Source organism: Gobio gobio (genome assembly GCF_949357685.1).
Source record: "Gobio gobio genome assembly, chromosome: 5".
NCBI lineage: Eukaryota > Metazoa > Chordata > Actinopteri > Cypriniformes > Gobionidae > Gobio > Gobio gobio.
Window position 1 is genome coordinate 8,768,973 of NC_137101.1, and position 19,096 is coordinate 8,788,068.

The 19,096-nt window shown below is 38.9% G+C and overlaps 1 protein-coding gene across 2 annotated transcripts in view; it reads right to left on the reverse strand.

The window, feature by feature from the left end:
• Positions 1-3,856: 3,856 nt before the first annotated feature.
• Positions 3,857-19,096, reverse strand: part of adipor2 (adiponectin receptor 2) — a 35,407-nt gene continuing 20,167 nt past the window's right edge. For both annotated transcript variants that reach the window (XM_079818149.1, XM_079818150.1), the window contains exons 3-8: positions 9,892-10,038; positions 8,295-8,466; positions 7,561-7,747; positions 7,021-7,208; positions 5,313-5,506; positions 3,857-5,231 (exon numbers count right to left, since the gene is read on the reverse strand). In XM_079818149.1, the coding sequence (XP_079674275.1) occupies positions 5,103-5,231; positions 5,313-5,506; positions 7,021-7,208; positions 7,561-7,747; positions 8,295-8,466; positions 9,892-10,038 (1,017 nt within the window). In that variant the 3' untranslated portion in view covers positions 3,857-5,102. The remainder of the gene's footprint in view (positions 5,232-5,312; positions 5,507-7,020; positions 7,209-7,560; positions 7,748-8,294; positions 8,467-9,891; positions 10,039-19,096) is intronic.

Consider the following 19,096-nt stretch of genomic DNA (forward strand, 5'->3'; position numbering starts at 1 on the left):
CCTATAGATGTTTGATTAACATGAATGACTTTGTAACGAGTATGAATACAGTGTGGCCCCTTTAAGAGTGCGCGCTCCCTGTTGAACTGCCTGCGTTTTGTGTGTGTGCACCCCTAGAGCACCCACGTGTGCGAATTATTTTCTGTTGCCAACATTTAGTTATTTTGTTTTATTAAGTAATGCTGTGGACGAAATGGAGTTTGTGACGCACTCTTGTGAGAGTTTTGCAGGGAATAAAGTGTGAGCTGTTTAATGTCGATCGCCTCAGTGTTTGCATCACGTTGTGAACTATCCCTATTTTCATTCGTACACAGCGCGTTACAACACACATATCCAGTTATTACTCACCTGTTTACGTACACTTAAGCCATAACTGACTGTGTTCGTGCGAGATACTCCACACGATGGAAATTTTGGCATCTTTGTGCGCGTGTATTCGACTATTCAGACGCAAGCCGCAAGGAGAACTGATCACGCGTGCGGCTATGGCAAGCCAAAAGGCTCAGAATTACTATATAGATCAATCGCGATTACAGTCAAACGCCGTAAAATACGGCGTTTTAAACAGTATTTTCGCCGCAAAATACGCCGTAAAAATCGTGCGAAATACATCAATGTATTTGACGGCGTTTTAGTGTGCCTGCAAAGCGCCGCTTTTTACGCTGATCATCTTGCCGGCGTAAAAAAAGCTAAACCATTTTTGTTTCAAACCAAGTTTTGTTGCTACTTCGTGTTCCCGTATGGTGATGCATTGCTGCCACACACATTATTTTTTCCACTGAATTATGTAATAATAACGACATCTTTTCTCCTAATAGTATAGTGATGTGGACAAAATATGCCATTATCCACATTAGAGAATTTATATAGCCTATGTGAACTATGTGAACTAACTATGAAACTAAAAAGGCTACGTTTACTTTAACCCTCTGTCCGAGAAGGCACCAGCGCAGAAACAACTCACAATACTAATTTTTAACCATACAGATAAGTGCAATATAAACTATAAACTGTCTACTTTTATTTGTGTACACTTACAATAACAACAAAGGCCGTGGATTCAGGGAACAGATTCTTTTGCATGCACTTCACTCCAAATGCTGTCTTCATTTAAAAAAAAGAAAAGAAAAAATGTTTATTAAACACAAAGTTTTTAATTTCAAAAGCATTTCTAAATTCAGTTCATATTTCCAACAAACGAAATTCAGAGCCAAAATAACGAAATGGTAGTAAAAAAAAAAAAAAAAAAAAAAAAAAAACCTTTGAGTTATACCACCATGCAAATTCAAACATTTCGCCCTCCTATGTATAGCCTAATAATAAACAAATAGGCATACACAACTTATAATAAATAAACTAACATTTGCTACAATATAGACAAGCTACAATACCATAAATCACGCTTGCTACTTCAAATTGAGCAGTGTAACTTGTTTTTATACATTAAGTTGACTATTTTATTGTGACAACGAACATGGCTGAGGCTGCGAGTTAACAGCTTGTCCTCCGCGATCACTTTTCTTAAAACAGCGGAAACAACGTCATTTATGGTCATAAGAGTATCATTCGAATCTGTGAAGGGTAAATATTATCTGTCCACACTCACAATAACAAACTTTGCTTGTAGGCCTATATAAAAATAAAACAAAAACAGCTGCCGCTTTCCTTTCCAAACTTGCTTCTCAAAAATGAACCGAAGCTAAGCATTTACTTATAAGCAAAAGCATAACTTATCTCAGTTTCTTTCATTACTTTTGTTAATTATTTAAGTGAAATAAATTTCATAATTTCAATAGAAACATAGGCTATTTACTCCTTTTATATGATTTTATCCTGTTGTTCTCCCATGATGATGATGATGATGATGATGATGAATCCTTGTGTTCTTTTGTTTATGCTGTTATTTGTGCATGCTGTGTAGGCTAAAATAAGGGTAATCCCTGGGTATTTGAATGGGTCACGGACACTTATCCATCCAATTGAAAAAGCCCATATATTAACCCGCCCATAGACACTCCCCTTGAAGAAATCAGGACAGAAGTGTTTGAAAGTGGACAAAGACAGATTAAAACACCAGGGGCCTGTACCATGAAGCCGGTTTAGCTGGCTAGCCAGATATGTTTAAGCTTAGTTTGTGCCAATCCTGGGTTTTAGGTACAATTAAAGTGGTTTGGCTTTAAGCCGTTTTCATCTCCATAGTAACTTACTCTCCATGGCTAACCTGCTCCAGGGCAGGTTATGTTCTGGATAAGACATCTCAAACTGAAATTGGACCAATCAGCTGTGAGCAAAATGACACGCCTCTGATGCAATAAAGCCACTCCCTCTGTTTCTATCCAAATTAAAGGTCACTATAGCAAATGGTTTTTAAAGACTAATGCATCTGGCTTTTAACAATGCTTATTTATAATAATAATACTTTTGAATGATTTAGATATCATTAATGTAATTATACCCTTATATATTTTAGTTAATCAATCATTAATAGGCACTTAGTTAAAATTAATATTAATAGCCTATATAAAGGTCATACAAATAAGCTTTAAAATCAATAAATAAAGCTATAAAAATGACTACATGTGATCTTAAATGTTCAATTCTCTCTCTATATATCAACTAAACTAACTTCATAACTTTTACTTGCATTGACGTATAATATATTTCTTTAAGTTATCCTCTTTCATAGACAGCTCTTTTCTTCCTGTCTATTTGTTTAAATTCTTAATATTTTTCAATCATGTAATATTCTGCAGAAGAGAGAAATGAATCTCAGTTTTACTGATCCACAGCGTGTGATTGGCTGTTCACTACTGATGTCACAGCTAAACTCAGGATCAAAGCCTGAGTTGACAGAGAAAGTTGATGATCAGCATCATGGGAACAACAAAGCCTGAATAGATTGGTTTGGTTTTGTCAACTCAAAACTAATCCTGTTACCCTGAGTTTGTTGAACTACCATCATGGTCATGGGCGTGGAAGTGGGGGGAAAAGTGGACCTGACTACCCAGGGCCCCGTCTAGGGAGAGGGCCCTTTGAAAAGTCTGGAATATATTTTAACATGGAACATGGGGGCCCATCAGGACTGCCTATGCATAGGGCCCAGGGTTTTGTGCTACACCCCTGATCATGGTACAGGCCCCAGGTGTCTACTTGTGATCCGATCGACCAAAGCGCATCTTAATACCAGGAGTAAACAGGGCCTTATTCAAATGAACCGCATTGACAGAGCAATCGCACCAGAATTAGTTTTAATCTAACAATGTGAACACACCCAATGTTTCTGATAGTGGATGTCATTTTCTTTGATTTTAAAATGTCATGCCAGTTTAATGTGCAGAGACTATATAATCAACTCATAGGTTTATTACAACTCATGATGATGCCATCTCTAATTACACACAGTCAGAACTATTGTGATACATGTAAGGGTCGTCAACATGAAAGATGGCAGAAAATGAGTCTGCTTTCCCACCAGACTGTAGTGTATTGTTTTATTTCAGTGCAGAGCATTTAATGAATCCATGCAGAACTAATAACAGTTCTACTTGTTAAATAGCATGTATAAATCTTAAAAGGTCGTGTAAAAGAGATGTAGGTACACTTTTGACTTATTTGGTTGGGCTACTTGAGCTTTTTATTTTTAAATCATGACTGTTCAACTCATTAGTAGAGCGCAGGTGTATCAGTTCTTCTGCCAGGTTGCTTTGAGCCAATCACCTGAGCTGCAAATGTCATGTGACTGATTACTCTAGTGACAGGACATTGCTATAATGACAATATTGGGAGTGCTGAAGTCCAGCAACTATCCTCGCAGTAGACAGGGGGAAAATACACACTTTTGAAAGCACTGGTAAAATGTATTATAATGTGAAATCATTTATTTGGTGCTGCACAAATTAACCAGAGTAGAAAGAAAAACAAACCACAACTGTCATGAGTGTTTTAATTTTTTTTAATTTATTTTAAAATTAAAATAAATATCAATGTAAAAATCTCTGAAAAAACAAACATTGCCCTTGTTTAAATGTGGAAAATTACAGCTCGTAATGTTTCCATGAAACCTCTTTAATAAATTATATCATGTACAGATGGTGATACACAGAACACTACACAACGAATGCATCCTTGCACTGCTTGAGTATGATTTTGTGTACTTTGCAACAGCAAATTTCTCATCTATTTTTATTTTTTCCAAACCAGGTTGAATCAAAATCCACCAAGATGAATAAAACGACAGAACAGAGAGAGAAAGAGAGTAAGTAACTGAAGATGGGAAAACCGGCCTTCTGAGTGTTGAAGGAAACAGCACTGACAGAGAGATATGAAGGCCTGCGGAGTCCATGAGCGCTGAATCACGGACGGCTCCATCGGGTGTCCTACAGGTGCATTTTTTTTTTAATAGCTTTTACCAGCCGTGCTTAGGATGACAGCACACTGAGGCATCTGGAAAGCCGCTTCCGCCTAACACTTCATCGGTCCACTTAAACACAGTGGCTTTTACTGATCTGGTCTCTTACCCTAGAACAACACTTTTCTCTTTTCCCTCCGTTAAACAAAATAATGATATAATGATGTATTTTTTAAAAAACATTTTATAACTTTATTTTCGTACAAATCTATATAACCCAAATTTTAGAAATCTTATTTACATGAAAAAGTTTAAAATGGCTAACTGCCCACCCCAAGAAACGTTCACACAAGTTTTTTTTTTGTTTGTTTTTTTAGTTGTCTGTTCAACGCTTTTTCTTGTATCAAGAAAAAAAACGCAATAGACCATCGAACAGCAACAGACCAAGCCAAAAAGTCTCCTCTTCCTAAATGTTTGATCATAGGAATCACAAATTGCCATCCTCGACCTGTGTCCACCTTATCCCATTATGCATTTTATTTAAGGGGGAAAAATAGAGAACAAACAAACGGAAAGAGAAAAATAATATTATAATAATAATAATAATAAAGGTGGGTAGCTTCGTCATTCAGTGCTGTCCTCTTAGGTTTAGCCCTCATGGGCATGAGGAACAGAGCTGTTTATATGGCGGCAAAGGTAAGAGGAACATTGTCTCCCTCTAGTGGTGCGTTTCAAGCACCGCAGGACACAAGGCTCACACACCACCCTCCTCGGTACAGCCTCCGCCAGCTGTGTAGCGAAACTCCTGCAGGTTGGACACACCGTGGAAGTGCACAAATGCACCTGCCACCACCAGGATATGGAACAGCTGATGGGAGTGGAACTGAAAAAGAACAAAATAATGACGGATTAGACTTTAAATATAAGGCATTCTGTTTCAGGGATTTCAGGGACATCAACTCACCCAGATATCACACTTGCCGGGGAAGAATCTCTCGGGTATGCGCGCGGCGTACAGGCAGGCTCCGGTGATGTACAGGACGGCCATGAGGAACAGCCAGCCCATCTGACCCATGGTGGTGGCCCTCAGGAAGCCCTCTGAGATCATAAAGTGCAGCGTGGGAACGACTCCACTGAGACCCAGACCCACAAACACACCTGAGACACACAAGACAGCAGGTATTAATTTAACTATTTATATTGCATTACTAGAGACTTCTAGTAATGCAATATTACTAGATGTAAATACACACAGCTCTATAAATTTCTTCACGCCCTGACGAAAAAACAAATTCTAATTATCCGACCAAAAACCTCAGCACGTAATAACCTAGAATACTGTCTGACACTTGGCTGCTCTGTCAAGTCTTCGTCGTCAGTTAGGAACCTGGATGTGCCAATCTTTCATTTTAAAGCCACACATTTCTAGCATCTGTAAGACCGCATTTTCCATCTTAAAAATATATCTAAATTACGACAAATGCAGAAAAGTTACTTAATGCGTTCATGACCTCAAGGCTAGATTATTGTAATGCTGTACTGGGTGTTTGCCCTGCACGCTTAATAAACAAACTCCATCTGGTCCAAAACGCGGCAGCTCGAGTTCTTACTAGAGCCAGGAAGTATGACCATATTAGCCCGGTTAAATGATGTTTAGGCTGTATAAATGAGGTCAATCGGAACCAGGAACACTTCCTATAACACCCAATGTACTCGTTACATCATAAGAAGAATGGCATCTATGCTAATAATAGTCTGTCTGTCTCTCATCCTTATCCTGAGGTTACCGTAGTCAGCCGGATCCAGTCCATATCCAGGTCAAATGGTGGACCCGCACCTAGATACGACCAAAACGCAGCCCTGAATGTCAGAGAGACCGTGTCTACTAGACAATCCCCTGTGAAGGCCTCGTCGACACGACAGCCGTCGGCACAGATCCTCAGCAGAGACCACAAGAACCAGACAGGTCCTCTGCACAGAACCTATGGCCAGCTTCGGCTCCGTACCATCGTGATGAATCGATCTTCAAGCAAAAGGAACTGGATGAATATTTGAATGCTACCGATTCTGAAGCTGACTGTACTGACGCTGTTGTATGAAAACTGAGCTGGATGACAATTTTTTGAAGAACTGCTTTATAGATGAAATTAACTAATTTAACAATTGATGATCTTTACAACGGAACTGAATCAACACTGCACTGACTTCAGCTGAACAACAGACAAAGTGCATAATTTTCATGATTTGAAACTATCTGTATTGTATCAACTATATAAAAGGTGACTTGACTTCTAGACCTCCACAATAACAATTAGATGTTTTGGCCTGGGAAATTCCTGTTATACTGCTCCTAGAGGTTATGGCAGGGGTGTCCAAACCCGGTCCTGGAGGGCCGCTGTCCTGCAGAGTTTAGCTCTAGCTTGCCTCAACACACCTGCTGGAAGTTTCTAGTATGCCTTGATTAGCTGTTTCATTGGGGTTGGCGCTAAACTCTGCAGGACAGTGGCCCTCCAGAAGCAGGATTGGACACCCCTGGGTTAAATAGGGGTGTGTTAGGGCAGGATTAGAAGTAAACTGTACTCTGATCATACAGCAGCTAAACCCATTAAAAATCAGAAGATGACCAGTCAGTCTGCTTTTTACTTAAACAACAGAATGAGACAGCATCTTACCGGCCCTGACTCCACGGTACTGTGGCGTGGCGAAGAAATCGCACTGTGAGACTGTGATGGCAGCGACCCCCAGGATACACACCACTATCAGGTATATGAAACAGGGCTGAGGGGAGCAGTAAAAGGAGTAATACAGCCACGGTACAAAACTGCCCATGATCAGGAAGGCGATGCCTGAATAGTCTAACCTGTGATAGGAGTGAATGAGAAAGAGGGGGCTGAGAGATTCATTCATTCATATATGAAAAATATACTGATAAACATACAATTCAATACTTTTACAGAATTAATCTTGGTTAAGATTAATCCTTACATATACTATTTTTTACATTAAAATCATATATACTTACATTAGTGGTGCATTATGGAATAAAACGGCCAAAATGAATAAATGATGATCGCAGTGCATCAACTAATATTAAAATACCGAATCTTATCATTAAGTGTTACCCACAGTTCTAGAATTTTCCCTGATAATTTCTGGTTTTCCATGACAGTGGGAACCCTATAATAAGGATAGTTTGGAGTGAGTGTTCTTACTTTGAGAAGACGCGGGACACCCCCTCTGAGTGGCAGTAGACTGTGTGAAAGAGCCAGGAGAAGGAGAGGCAGAGAATGGCCCCCAGGAAGAACATGCCAATGACAATCTTCTCTTGGAATGGTGCCACGAACGACATATTGGGTCTGAACATGTACACGATGCCCAGACAGAGAAAGAACAGGCAGCCTGAAAGACACAAGGGAAAAATAATGGTTAGTGTAAAAATCTATGTGCAGATAAATGTTGACGTTATATTTATCATTTATAAAGTTATACAGAGGCCCCTCCCGAGTCCCCACTACAGGTCAATACTACAAATCAATAAATGTATTAAAAGTACAAAGAGTAAAATCGAACTGAACTCAAAAGCACATCAGAAAGCTTTGCGGTTACTAGTAGACCAACATCAAACACCAAAATCTCCTTTGTCTATTATGGCTCAGTCATATCACGAGTCCAAAGGTGTAGAAGATCAATAGCTGCACATTACCATCTTACCTCATGATCAATACCATTATCTAGGTCAAGAGTCTATTATGTTTAGAATGACCTTCCACCCATCCCCTACTTTTCCCCAAGCTGTGTGAAGTATGCTTACATTTCTCTAGGTGGCAGCACAGAGTCAGACTATGCTGTAAGGGAGTGCTTACTGTGCTGTTGTACTTCGATTTAATTTAAATGTCATTTTATCTATTTATCCATAATAGCAAGTAAATAAATGTTTTGTATGTACCCAGAAGATGTGTCCAAATGTTGCCCGTTTCCGTGTGGATTCTGAAGATGCTCTTGAAGCAGGCTCTGAAGGATGGCATGGGTGGCCGGTGCCCATGCAGCAGGAAGTCATTATCTTTCAGCCAATCAGGGAGGACATCATGAGGAATGACACGCCATCTGCCCTCCCACATCTAAAGACACAAAATTAAAAAGCGTCACTGTAAGCCCTCAAGCAACCCTGCAGTTTTGAAAAGATGACATATCAGGCCTCGCTTTGACGTATCATTATGCTAAGCTCAGGTCAGCATTGCTGGTTGGCATGAGAAAAGGCCTCATTTAACTTCAGAAAGTAATTATACAGTCCATGCGTGTATGCGAGAGAGGACGAGAGCAAGAGATAAGCATTACAGTAATTATGAGTTAAGGGGCAAGCAAAAATTACAAAGAGCCAGAAATACTCTACAGAAGTGCGTTAGCGCAAACCTAGGTATGCAAGCTTGTGTAAAGTAACGCAAAGAGCACCCATGATGTACACACGTGTGCATAAGGAAAAGTTCTCTCTTTCCTAAGACTGAAAAAGGACTGTTACATTGAACAAAGTTAGTTAACTCTCCTCACACAGCCTGCACTTTGCATTTCCAAAAGAGGAAAATAAAATCTGTTATTTATAATAAAATCTAAATATATATTTTTTAAATGGTGAACTGCATCCGGATTTTTTTTTCTTTTGTGTGGTTTCCATAAAACTAGGTTGTCACCGGCTGTGGTGACACTGCTGAGAAGTGGCATTAGTTTCCAAGTAGTGTTCTGCCAAACCAGACTGACGAAAACCACTCCTGTGCAATCATACCAGTCACAGGCGTGACCACAGGATTACACCTAAGTGCAGCACATACAGTGACTACCGTCGAGAACAAAAAGGCCTAAGTCTACATCTGCTGAGAAGTGTTCTTAGCTCTGTGCATATCAAGATGCTTTAAAATAAATAAAACAAAACAAATGAATCTAGGTCAGTTTGTTTGATTGACACTCCAAGACGAGCCTTTCGGTCATCTGTCAAGATGGGTTCTCAAAGTCTGCGTTCCTAGAAGTGCTCCTTTCAAGACTGTACCTGAGTGCTGATAGTGAATGGCACTGATTGGATCTTGCACTGTTTGCTCTTCGACACAGAGAGCTTTGGCTTCTTCCCCGGAGGGAGACAGGAAGGAAAGAGCCATTAAAGCAGAAGGGGCTCAAAAAGCAAACTAAACTTGAACTGGTTTATAGGGCACAGCATTGCAGCACATGCTACAAAGGACGGCTTTCAGTTCCTGTTCCTCTGCATATGGCAGACTCTGAATAAAAGATCGAGATGAGAGGCTGCTGGAGCCAGGAGATGGGCGTCTGGTTTGGCAGCGATGATTTCCGTATTGGTGGACTGTGGCATGTTCGTGCAAAAGCAGCTGTGAGCACTCAGCTCGTGTCAGGTGCGTTGATGTCATTGGTTTAATCAGAGCGTATGACCCTCGACGTACAAACTCAATGATAATTCACACATCTGTGCTTATGGAGTGTGAGATGTGTCTCAGCTGTGAAATAATGTGCGTGTGTGAGAGATGAACGTAAGAGATTCTGACCTTGTGCACGAACTCCTCCATCCTCTCCATGGCGTGGTGTGCCTGCAGCAGAAGGCCTTCGTCAGAGCTCTTCTCCTCTTCCTCATCTTCCTCTTCTCTTTCTGTCGTTTCCTCCTTTTCATGTATCACCCTCCTCGCAAAGAGGCACTGAAAACGCAAAGAAATCAGGTTTCAGAGTTTATTTTGTTTCTATCTTTCATATTAAGCAGAGGTCAATAATACAGAGAATTCATTTAGGTTACATTTTAGTAGGGCTGGGTAAAAAAAAAAAATAGATTTCTCGATTTTAATCGATTTTCACTTTTACAAAACAATATCGATTCTTAAATCCCAAGAATCAATTAGTCTATTTTTTTTACGAAATTCAAAAACATAAATAGGGCGCTGTGGCGTGAGATCGCTCTGCCGCAACTCAGCTCAAGAGAACCAGCAGCGCGAAGCAAACATGAACGGATCTTCTGCCTTAATACCAGTAACAGCGTGAAAAACACGAATGAGCTTCTGAAAGTGTGTTAAAAGATACAGGACAACTTACCGAAATCCGTATCATGTCACATAGAATAGCTCAATCAGTGTTTCAACCACAGAAAGATGTAAGTAAAACGGCTTACAAGTAAACAATGTCACGTAACGTCACAGTTACCTCAGAAAAACCATATCCAGTGTCCATAAACTCGTTAGTCAGCTAGAAAAATTTACTCTAGAGAGGAGCATTTTGCTAATTATATGCACCACATTACATAGGATATTCATTGTCAATGTTCTTCAATATTTAATAAATCTGGCAAGTTTTTATGACAGCCACCCTTTAAATGTTTATATTTAAAAAAAACTAATTGGAGTAGAATTATGATTATGTAATTGTAAAGTTAATATTATAACTTTATTATATAAAAAAAACATTTAGTGTCATTTAAGTGTTTGTATACAAATCAGTTAATTTTTACCTTCAATATTAGTAGAATTATGATTATGTAATTGTAAAGTTAATATTATAACTTTATTATATATAAAAAAAAAACATTTAGTGTCATTTAAGTGTTTGTATACAAATCAGTTAATTTTTACCTTCAATATTAGTAGGCTAATGTAGTATCAACTGACTCCCATAGTTTACAACATTAGTTCAGAAATTAGTTTTCCTTGAGAAAATTTTCCATGTATTATACCTGATACATATCCAAAATAATTGATATTGAATTGAAAAGAATCGAAAACCGAATCGAAAGCTTGTGAATCGAAATCGAATTGTGAAATTTGTGTCGATACCCAGCCCTACATTTTAGCATATAATCCTCTTGGTAAAGATGCATCTCTATACATATTACACTAAAATACTCAACTCACTGCTCAAACCTCGGTTGTTAGATGACTAGTCAACTATCCTGACCCAAAGACCCAGTCAACCCCGACATCACACTCAGAGCCAAAATAAAAAGGTAATTTAAGTACTCTCTCTAACCCACACACACTCAATTTAATTAATACTGCATTGATTGGTACGACCTTGCTTATGGCATGTTCTCAGCGCTTTGTGTGTTAAAAGCAAAGCCCTGCTGACTCGCTCCAATTTATCGTTCAGTGCACAGCGTGTGCTTATACCAACAATCAGCGCATATATAAGCCCCAAGAGTGTTATATATATGCTCACCTATCAAACATTCAATGTTGAACACACTAGGGTGCGTGTGCAAACATCAACACAAACTATTAACAATATCAGGGGGAACACATTCTCTCAGGTACTGCCATTGCTCAGATATACACAAACGCACACCTGTGTAGAGGTTTGGCTATACTTGTGAGGACCAAATGTCCTCACTTATATATTGTATACGTTATACTGGTCCACACTGGTTAAAAAGGCTTATAAATTGGCCAAAACCTGTTTTGTACATAGGTGTTGGGTCAGGCCAGAGAAAATGTCATTACCCTGATAGAAAAATCAATGGAAGTCTATGCAATGTCCTCACTAATACAGAAAAACCCAAAGCAGCCTGCATTGAATAAACAGCAAGTCGGCTTTGCGTTGTAGCAAATCTGCAGCAAAAGGATGCGTCCCAAACTGCTGAACAAACAGATTAGATAGAAGGGGAAAGGGTTGCAGAAGGTGAAAGTGTGAGGTGTTGTTTAGTAGCACAGGTTAACAAGCCTCTCTTAAGCAGATCAGACTTGGGCAGTGGGACAATCAGCATCTCTGTAATCAGCGCTGACGTGGCATTAGCGTGGTACTAATTCCCTAGCAGCTTTGTGAACAGTCCCATCCCCTTTCCTTCGGCTGATACTGGAACACACACACAGCTGGAGGGTGTCCTCAACAGAATAAGGTCTGACTGGAGCAGAGGCACAGACACAGATGACCTTGAAGGCCCTGGGCTGGAGCGTCAGCGTCATTTACAGTGGACAGCCAGCAGGGGTCCTGCTGCAGTGCGTTCAACGCCATTTTGACAGTGTATACGCACACAGATGACAGAAGACAAGATTCAACAGCGAACGCATCTGAACCACATCACTCTGTAATTAGGTGTAGTCAGTCAATAAAATCAGAAACAGACGCTTTGTGTTCTTGCACCAACTTTAGCCCAGCAGTGCTTTAAGGCAGGTCCATAAATAGACACACTTCAATGGTTTCTAAACTTATTCAGCCTTGAGTTTAGCTATTCAACATCACCAGAATAGCAGAAAGACAAGCTGCATTTTTGCATCAAACAAGGAATTTCAGCAGCACAAGTCTTCAAGGTTCAAAAATAATATAAAATGGTGTTTTTTTATTATTTGTAATTTAAAAAAAATATATATATTTTAATTGAACCCATTCATCAAATCACAATTTCACTTTTTTGTGGGAAAAAAAAGAAGTGAAATTGTGATTTGATGAATGGATTGAATGTGACATCTACCAATTAAAATAATTTTAAAAACTATTTTATACAATAAAAGTATAAAAACTGCAACAAAACCATGGAATTTTTTTTATAGTTTATATTATTAATAATTATATATTTATTTAATTTTGGATACAATATTTTATTATTATTATCATCATTATTAACAATATAATTATGACTTTTAATGTTTTATTAATTCATACAAAATTATCAGCATTAAACGATCAACATGATAAAATATTTCCTTTCATCTAATTTAACCAAAGAAAAAAAAATCCACTGCCAAGTCGCTATAAAAGAGATACCTAGCCATATCTAAGGGTCAAAGGCCACGGTGCAATACAGTAAAACAGACTTTTAACAGTCCTAAATATATTTGACAAACTATCCGTCTAACACTGGAAATCTAGGACACTTCAATGGACATGTAAACCTGTGAACAGAGAGGTCACGGTTAAGAGGCAGACGAGCTAACAGTGTGTCTTTCGTCAATGAGAGGAGCCAACCAGAACCAGAACTGGATCTATAATGCATGAATAACCTACTTCTGATGCCTGCCAGCAAGACGGCGTTCTGTAAGTGTGACAGCGATCGGTTCGCGCTCATTACAAGAGTATGTGTGCATATTAAACTGCCACAGTTTTTCACCTTAAAGCTTTAAACCAGAACAAATTCAAGGGTGCTATTCATTGTGCTAACAAACATACCACTCTTGCTTCCTGTGAAAACGTGTGGAACAGAGAGCAAGCGTTCCTGTTAGGGTACTTTATGCCTAAAAGGCCTGAGATAGAGCTCTCTCTGGGCTTAAACGGCCTATAAAGAAACCAACGAGACAAATGAGTCTTGTACACACTGCTAAGGGAAGAGTGCGAGCGTCTTTGTGAGCTGCTGCTGTTGTAAATACATGCTGAAGCTGATTCTCCAATTTGAGTATGTTCGGGAGGGCAGGGTGTGAAGTCATTAAAGGAATACTTACAACACACCCAGAAAAACAATCCCAAATAAGCACGTTGATGTGCACACCTCAGAAAGGCATGCGTGAACACACAGAGTGATACAACCAGTCTCTCGCACTTTCTGACTTGAGCAGAATTAAGGAAATGGCAAACCTTCACATTAGATAAAATGTGTCATCATGACAAATCCTACCACAATTTTAGAGGTTGTTTTGTGACTTTTCCAACTTTCAACAAAAAGTCAACACTTTCCCAGATAGGTCTATGACAATATACACTTTAAAACCAGATTAATGAATCATATTTAACTGAATAACTAAATTATATAATATTTTGTTATATATTTAGTCAAATAAATACAATGTGTGTGTTTACATCCATCCATCACTGGATTGTCCAAACATAGGCATTTCCACATGGCTATTTAACATTTAAATTACTTTTCTACTGAATGTTCAATACAAATATCTATATTGTTGTGATATATATATATATATATATATATATATATATATATATATACATATAAAACGCTACTGGGATTTAAAATATAAGATTTTGGTCATCCCACCCAGCCTTAATCCTAGAGTAATTCAGATTTGCAGTGTTATGCTCACTGCGTGCACTGATTGGTTGGATGTAATGACCCTCTCTAGAGATCATCAAGTACCATAATCACTTTCCTGCTAGAGAGAGGGGGGAAAAACAGTTTCCTTGTTTGCTGGGGACACAGCTGGGACTTGTATGGGTCTGTGCAAAGGAAAAAGTAGAGTAAATACAGAACAGAACTGGCTCAACACCTCATAAAATAACCATGTAGGTTTATTATGGAGCATGATGGGAAAATATTTTTAAAAAAAATACTCTAGTCCACTTGGAACGCTTCAGTATGTTCGCCCAAGCTTAAATGGCACGCAGTCTGTCTGATTTGCTGGGTTTAGCATGACTCAGCTGTAATACCCACACCACCTGCTACTAACAACACGCCAACATCTTAAAAGCTTTGTTTAGGTGATGTTCTTCCTTCACTGATCAAAAACAAGAGACCACATATGGTGAAAATCAGTGACTACATTTGCTGAATGTAAACAAACAGAGAAGTTTATGTAGCAAACTAAAAGTGTCCGTATTAGTCAAGGTTAAGTAAGGTTTCTTGGAACAAAACAATTATAATTTAGTTTCACATTAACTTTTTCCAGGTATCTCTTACCCTCAGGGTGTACTCGCACTAGGCGATCTGAACCGTGCCCTGGCGCATTTGACCCCTAAAACCGGGTTCGGTTGACTAGTGTGAGTGCTCCGTACATTGCCTGGGCGCGGGTCGTTTAGCCGGCCCTGGTCCACTTGGAAGAGGTGAGCCAGAGCACGGTTTGGTTGGGCTTGGGCGCGTACGGTACGCATATAGTGTGAACAAGGCAACCATGCCTAGTGCGAGTACACCTTTAGAATTAAATAGTCTGTTATTGCTCCAGTAGCTTTAATATATGTCTATATTTATAAAACCTGTTATGATAACCTCTGTATATATTAATGCAGTCATGGTTATGATTAAAGGGATAGTTCACCAAAAAATTAAAATTCTGTCATCATTTACTCACCCTCAAGTTGTTCCAAACCTGTATGAGTTTCTTTGTTCTGCTGAACACAAAAGAAGATATTTAGAAGAATGTTTGTAACAAAGCAGAGAGAGCAACCATTGACTACCATAGTATTTTGTTCCCTACTATGGCAGTCAATGGTTGCTCACTCTGCTTGGTTACAAACATTCTTCTAAATATCTTCTTTTGTGTTTGGCAGAACAAAGACACTCATACAGGTTTGGAACAACTTGTGAGCGGGTGAGTAAATGACAGAAATCTCATTTTTGGGTGAACTATCCCTTTAAACACTATGGCACAGTACGCTACAGTTCCAAAGCTTGTGGTCAGTAAGTTCAGTTATGTTTTTGAAAGAAGTCTCTTATGCTCGCCAATGCTGCATTTATTTGATAAATTATATTATGACAGTATTCAGACACATGATCCTTCAGAAATGATTATTATATGCTGATCTGGTGCTTAATCATCATAAGTTGGTTATTATCATTATCATCAATGTTGTGCAACTTAATATTTTTTCAGGATCCTGTGATGAATAGAAAGTTAAACTGAACAGCATTTATTTGAAATGGTAAAGATATTTTATAATACAAAATACGTCACATTTGATGCGTTTATTGCATTTATTAACTTTTGCATGACAGCGTATATGTGTGTAGCACTCTTAATCTTAATAAGACAAAATATAAAATACAGAACAGTTATGAATGCAAGATTGTGTATTTTCGGTCTCACTGCAGGAGGCCAACAGGGCTCTCCGTCAGCTCTGGGTCTCGTGTGAGATTAGCGAGAGGATGGCAGGTCATATAGTATTCCAGCCCACGTCTGGAAGTCAGCTTAGAGCCCGATTATGTGAGCTACAGAGGAGGGCTAGGCCAAGCTCAAACAATCCTTAAAAACACACGAGAAAAAGAAGCCTAAAAAACAACTGCTTTGCATTAATCTATTGATGGATTTTTAACACCCCTTTCATTATAGATTCATTAAAAACAACAAAAGTTTACAGCATCTATTAATTACTCTGTCCTCACTGAAAGTAAAATGCTGCCAAAAATCACATCTAGACATTTGATGTTTAATCTAGCAATATGGAGGCTATACTATTAACGGGACTTCTCAGCCTAAAACAGAAACCAATCGCCTATCAAAATGTCTTGTGGGTCATAGTTGTTGCTGCTTGGTATAAAAACTCATGGAAGGAATGTGATTAATAGCTTTGGTGCTTTATCACGTCTGGCCTGGTGAGGACACGGTGTGAAAGTTCATGTAAAGATATGTTCCATCATTAAATGCCCTCATTAAGTCAACAGTGCAAGCAGTCATGATGGTGAATGCTGTTCAAACATCAATAGACCGGCTATTGCAGTGTGAAGACAGTCAAAATATTTATGCCAAGCATGCTGGCACCTCATCACGGGGAATATAAAAATAATGTAGCACATATGCACAGCACTCAAAGGTGACTTTGAAAGACCTCATGAGATATTTTGAGACAGAGGCACGTGTTCGGTGACCAATAACAGCAGCAGAAGTATGGCACAGTACAGTATGATCCTGTACATTTCAATTCCTGGAATGCTGGGAACATCCTTTTGCTGGCCTCTGGAATAGACAGCCTCAGCGGGAGGGCCACGAGTCTCATTTAGTACAGTTCAGAGGCTACAACAGTTCTGCAACAACACCTACATATCTCTGAACCAGAACATTTTATTACACGAGTAAGCCATTTCATTTTCCCCTTGCTCGATATATCAATATATTTGTATATTTGATAAGTAAGGCAATAGTCAGATGCTAAACACATGGACACATACCTTTCAAAAAATGTTTTAGAAGGAAGTCTCCTATGCTCACCAAGACCAATTTTAATTGATCAAACAATACAGTAGATTTTTCTTTTTAAATTTTTTACTACAACTTAAAAGTAAACGTTTTAATTGCATTTGAATACATCTTAAATTGTAATTAAAATGTAACCGACAGCATTTATTTGAATCTTTTGTAACGTTAAAAATATCTCCACTGTCACGTTAGATCAATTTAACGTGTCCTTATTTAATAAAAGTATTAATTTCGTATTAAACTCCTGATTTGAACATTAGTATGATTTTTCAAAGTGAAAGTCGTTCTTCTGATATATAGTTGTCCCATATCTCAGCATTGACAACACGTCAAGGGTTTGAAGGTCAGTCATGATCAACAGAACTAACATTGAGCAAAATCTACTGATAAGGACTTGTGATTGCACAACCGACCGAGAATTTCCTGAAGACCACAGCTTTAGTTCATTTCCCTCTTTGTACAGAACCACATTGCCTCTGCTCACACAGATTTGTCCTGCAAAACAACATATTTGCCCTTGGTTCACTGAGAGCAGGATGCAATCCAGTCAAACCGGTTAAGCCAGCACTATTTGCAACTGATAAAAATCATTTCACGCTTGCACAAAAATATATGACATGACTGGGTATACAGGGAAGGACATTTGTGCTTAAATGCAGCATTGGCTTATGTTAAAATGTATTAATTGAACACATTTTCCTCTTTTACCTTCTTAAATGCTAGACATGGATGACCTGTCACAGTAAGATTGAACTGATATACACTGCCTATACTCACAAGCAAACAATTCACCTAGTCAGCGTGCATACAAACAAATTGTGTGCCCTCTATGGGTCACTGTAACCACCACCACTTAGAAAGAATCCCCTACGGGAGCAAGATTGTAACTTTCAGCCGCCCGTCCAGGGAGACAATGTCCCACAGGACTAATTTTTTGCCTCCTCCGTCTTCTTCGCTTTGTAATGTTTGTGCTGTTCTGCCAGCCTTCACTCCTTACCGAACCCTTAGGACCACGTTCGAGACGGCAGACCCCTGGCCATCCATTCTTCAGCCTTATACATCACATGTTTGGAACAGTGGAACCAAATGTTCTTGCTCAATCAGGAACTGACCTTTATACAGACTAACCCCAGCACCAGTGTTGATGCAGGCACGTGACGCTGACTCAAACTCTCGCTTCGTATGCAAAAAGACAGAACACAAAAACAGATTTTTCAACATTTGCGAATCCTTAGGGACAGGAAGCTGGAATTAATCAAGCTCTTTATCCAAAAATATCTCCCTTCCTGAGTACCAGAAAGAGAAACATGGGAATGATCGAACTCATTACAATAGCACTGGTTACTTCGGTTACCAAAACATCCAAAACAAATACAATTATAATTGAGGAACTCAGTAGTTTGGGAAGGTTTACAAATTTCCAAGCCCATCGGATTACCAGACATTCAGGTTTTAATTGGAATCATTATACTAATGCAATCCTCCACATTGGTTTCGTCAGAAATTAACAACCGCAATTAGGCTACACGTTGATGATGAAATTAATTACGTGTCTCTGATTAGAAAGAAGAACAAGCTGTACCACAGAAATTCCACAAACAGGAAAGCACCAGGGGAAGTTCTGAATGTATGGTGAGACAGAGTTATCAGGGTCCGTCATCTGAAGAGTGAATCATTTTCAGGTTCACCAGATGGCGGAGTGTAAACTGGCACAAAGTCACATATGACATCATCACAAACGAGTGATTACAGTGATGAATGTTCAACTTTATCCTACTTCCATTAATGGAAAAAATAAATTGACTTAGTCTTCCAAATCAACAGAATTAAGTAGTTCCTGGTTAAAAATTGACCTTGTCGAGCCGAAAGATCTCCAGTCTTCCTGCTGTTACCATACAAAAACCAATCATCTAACTACACT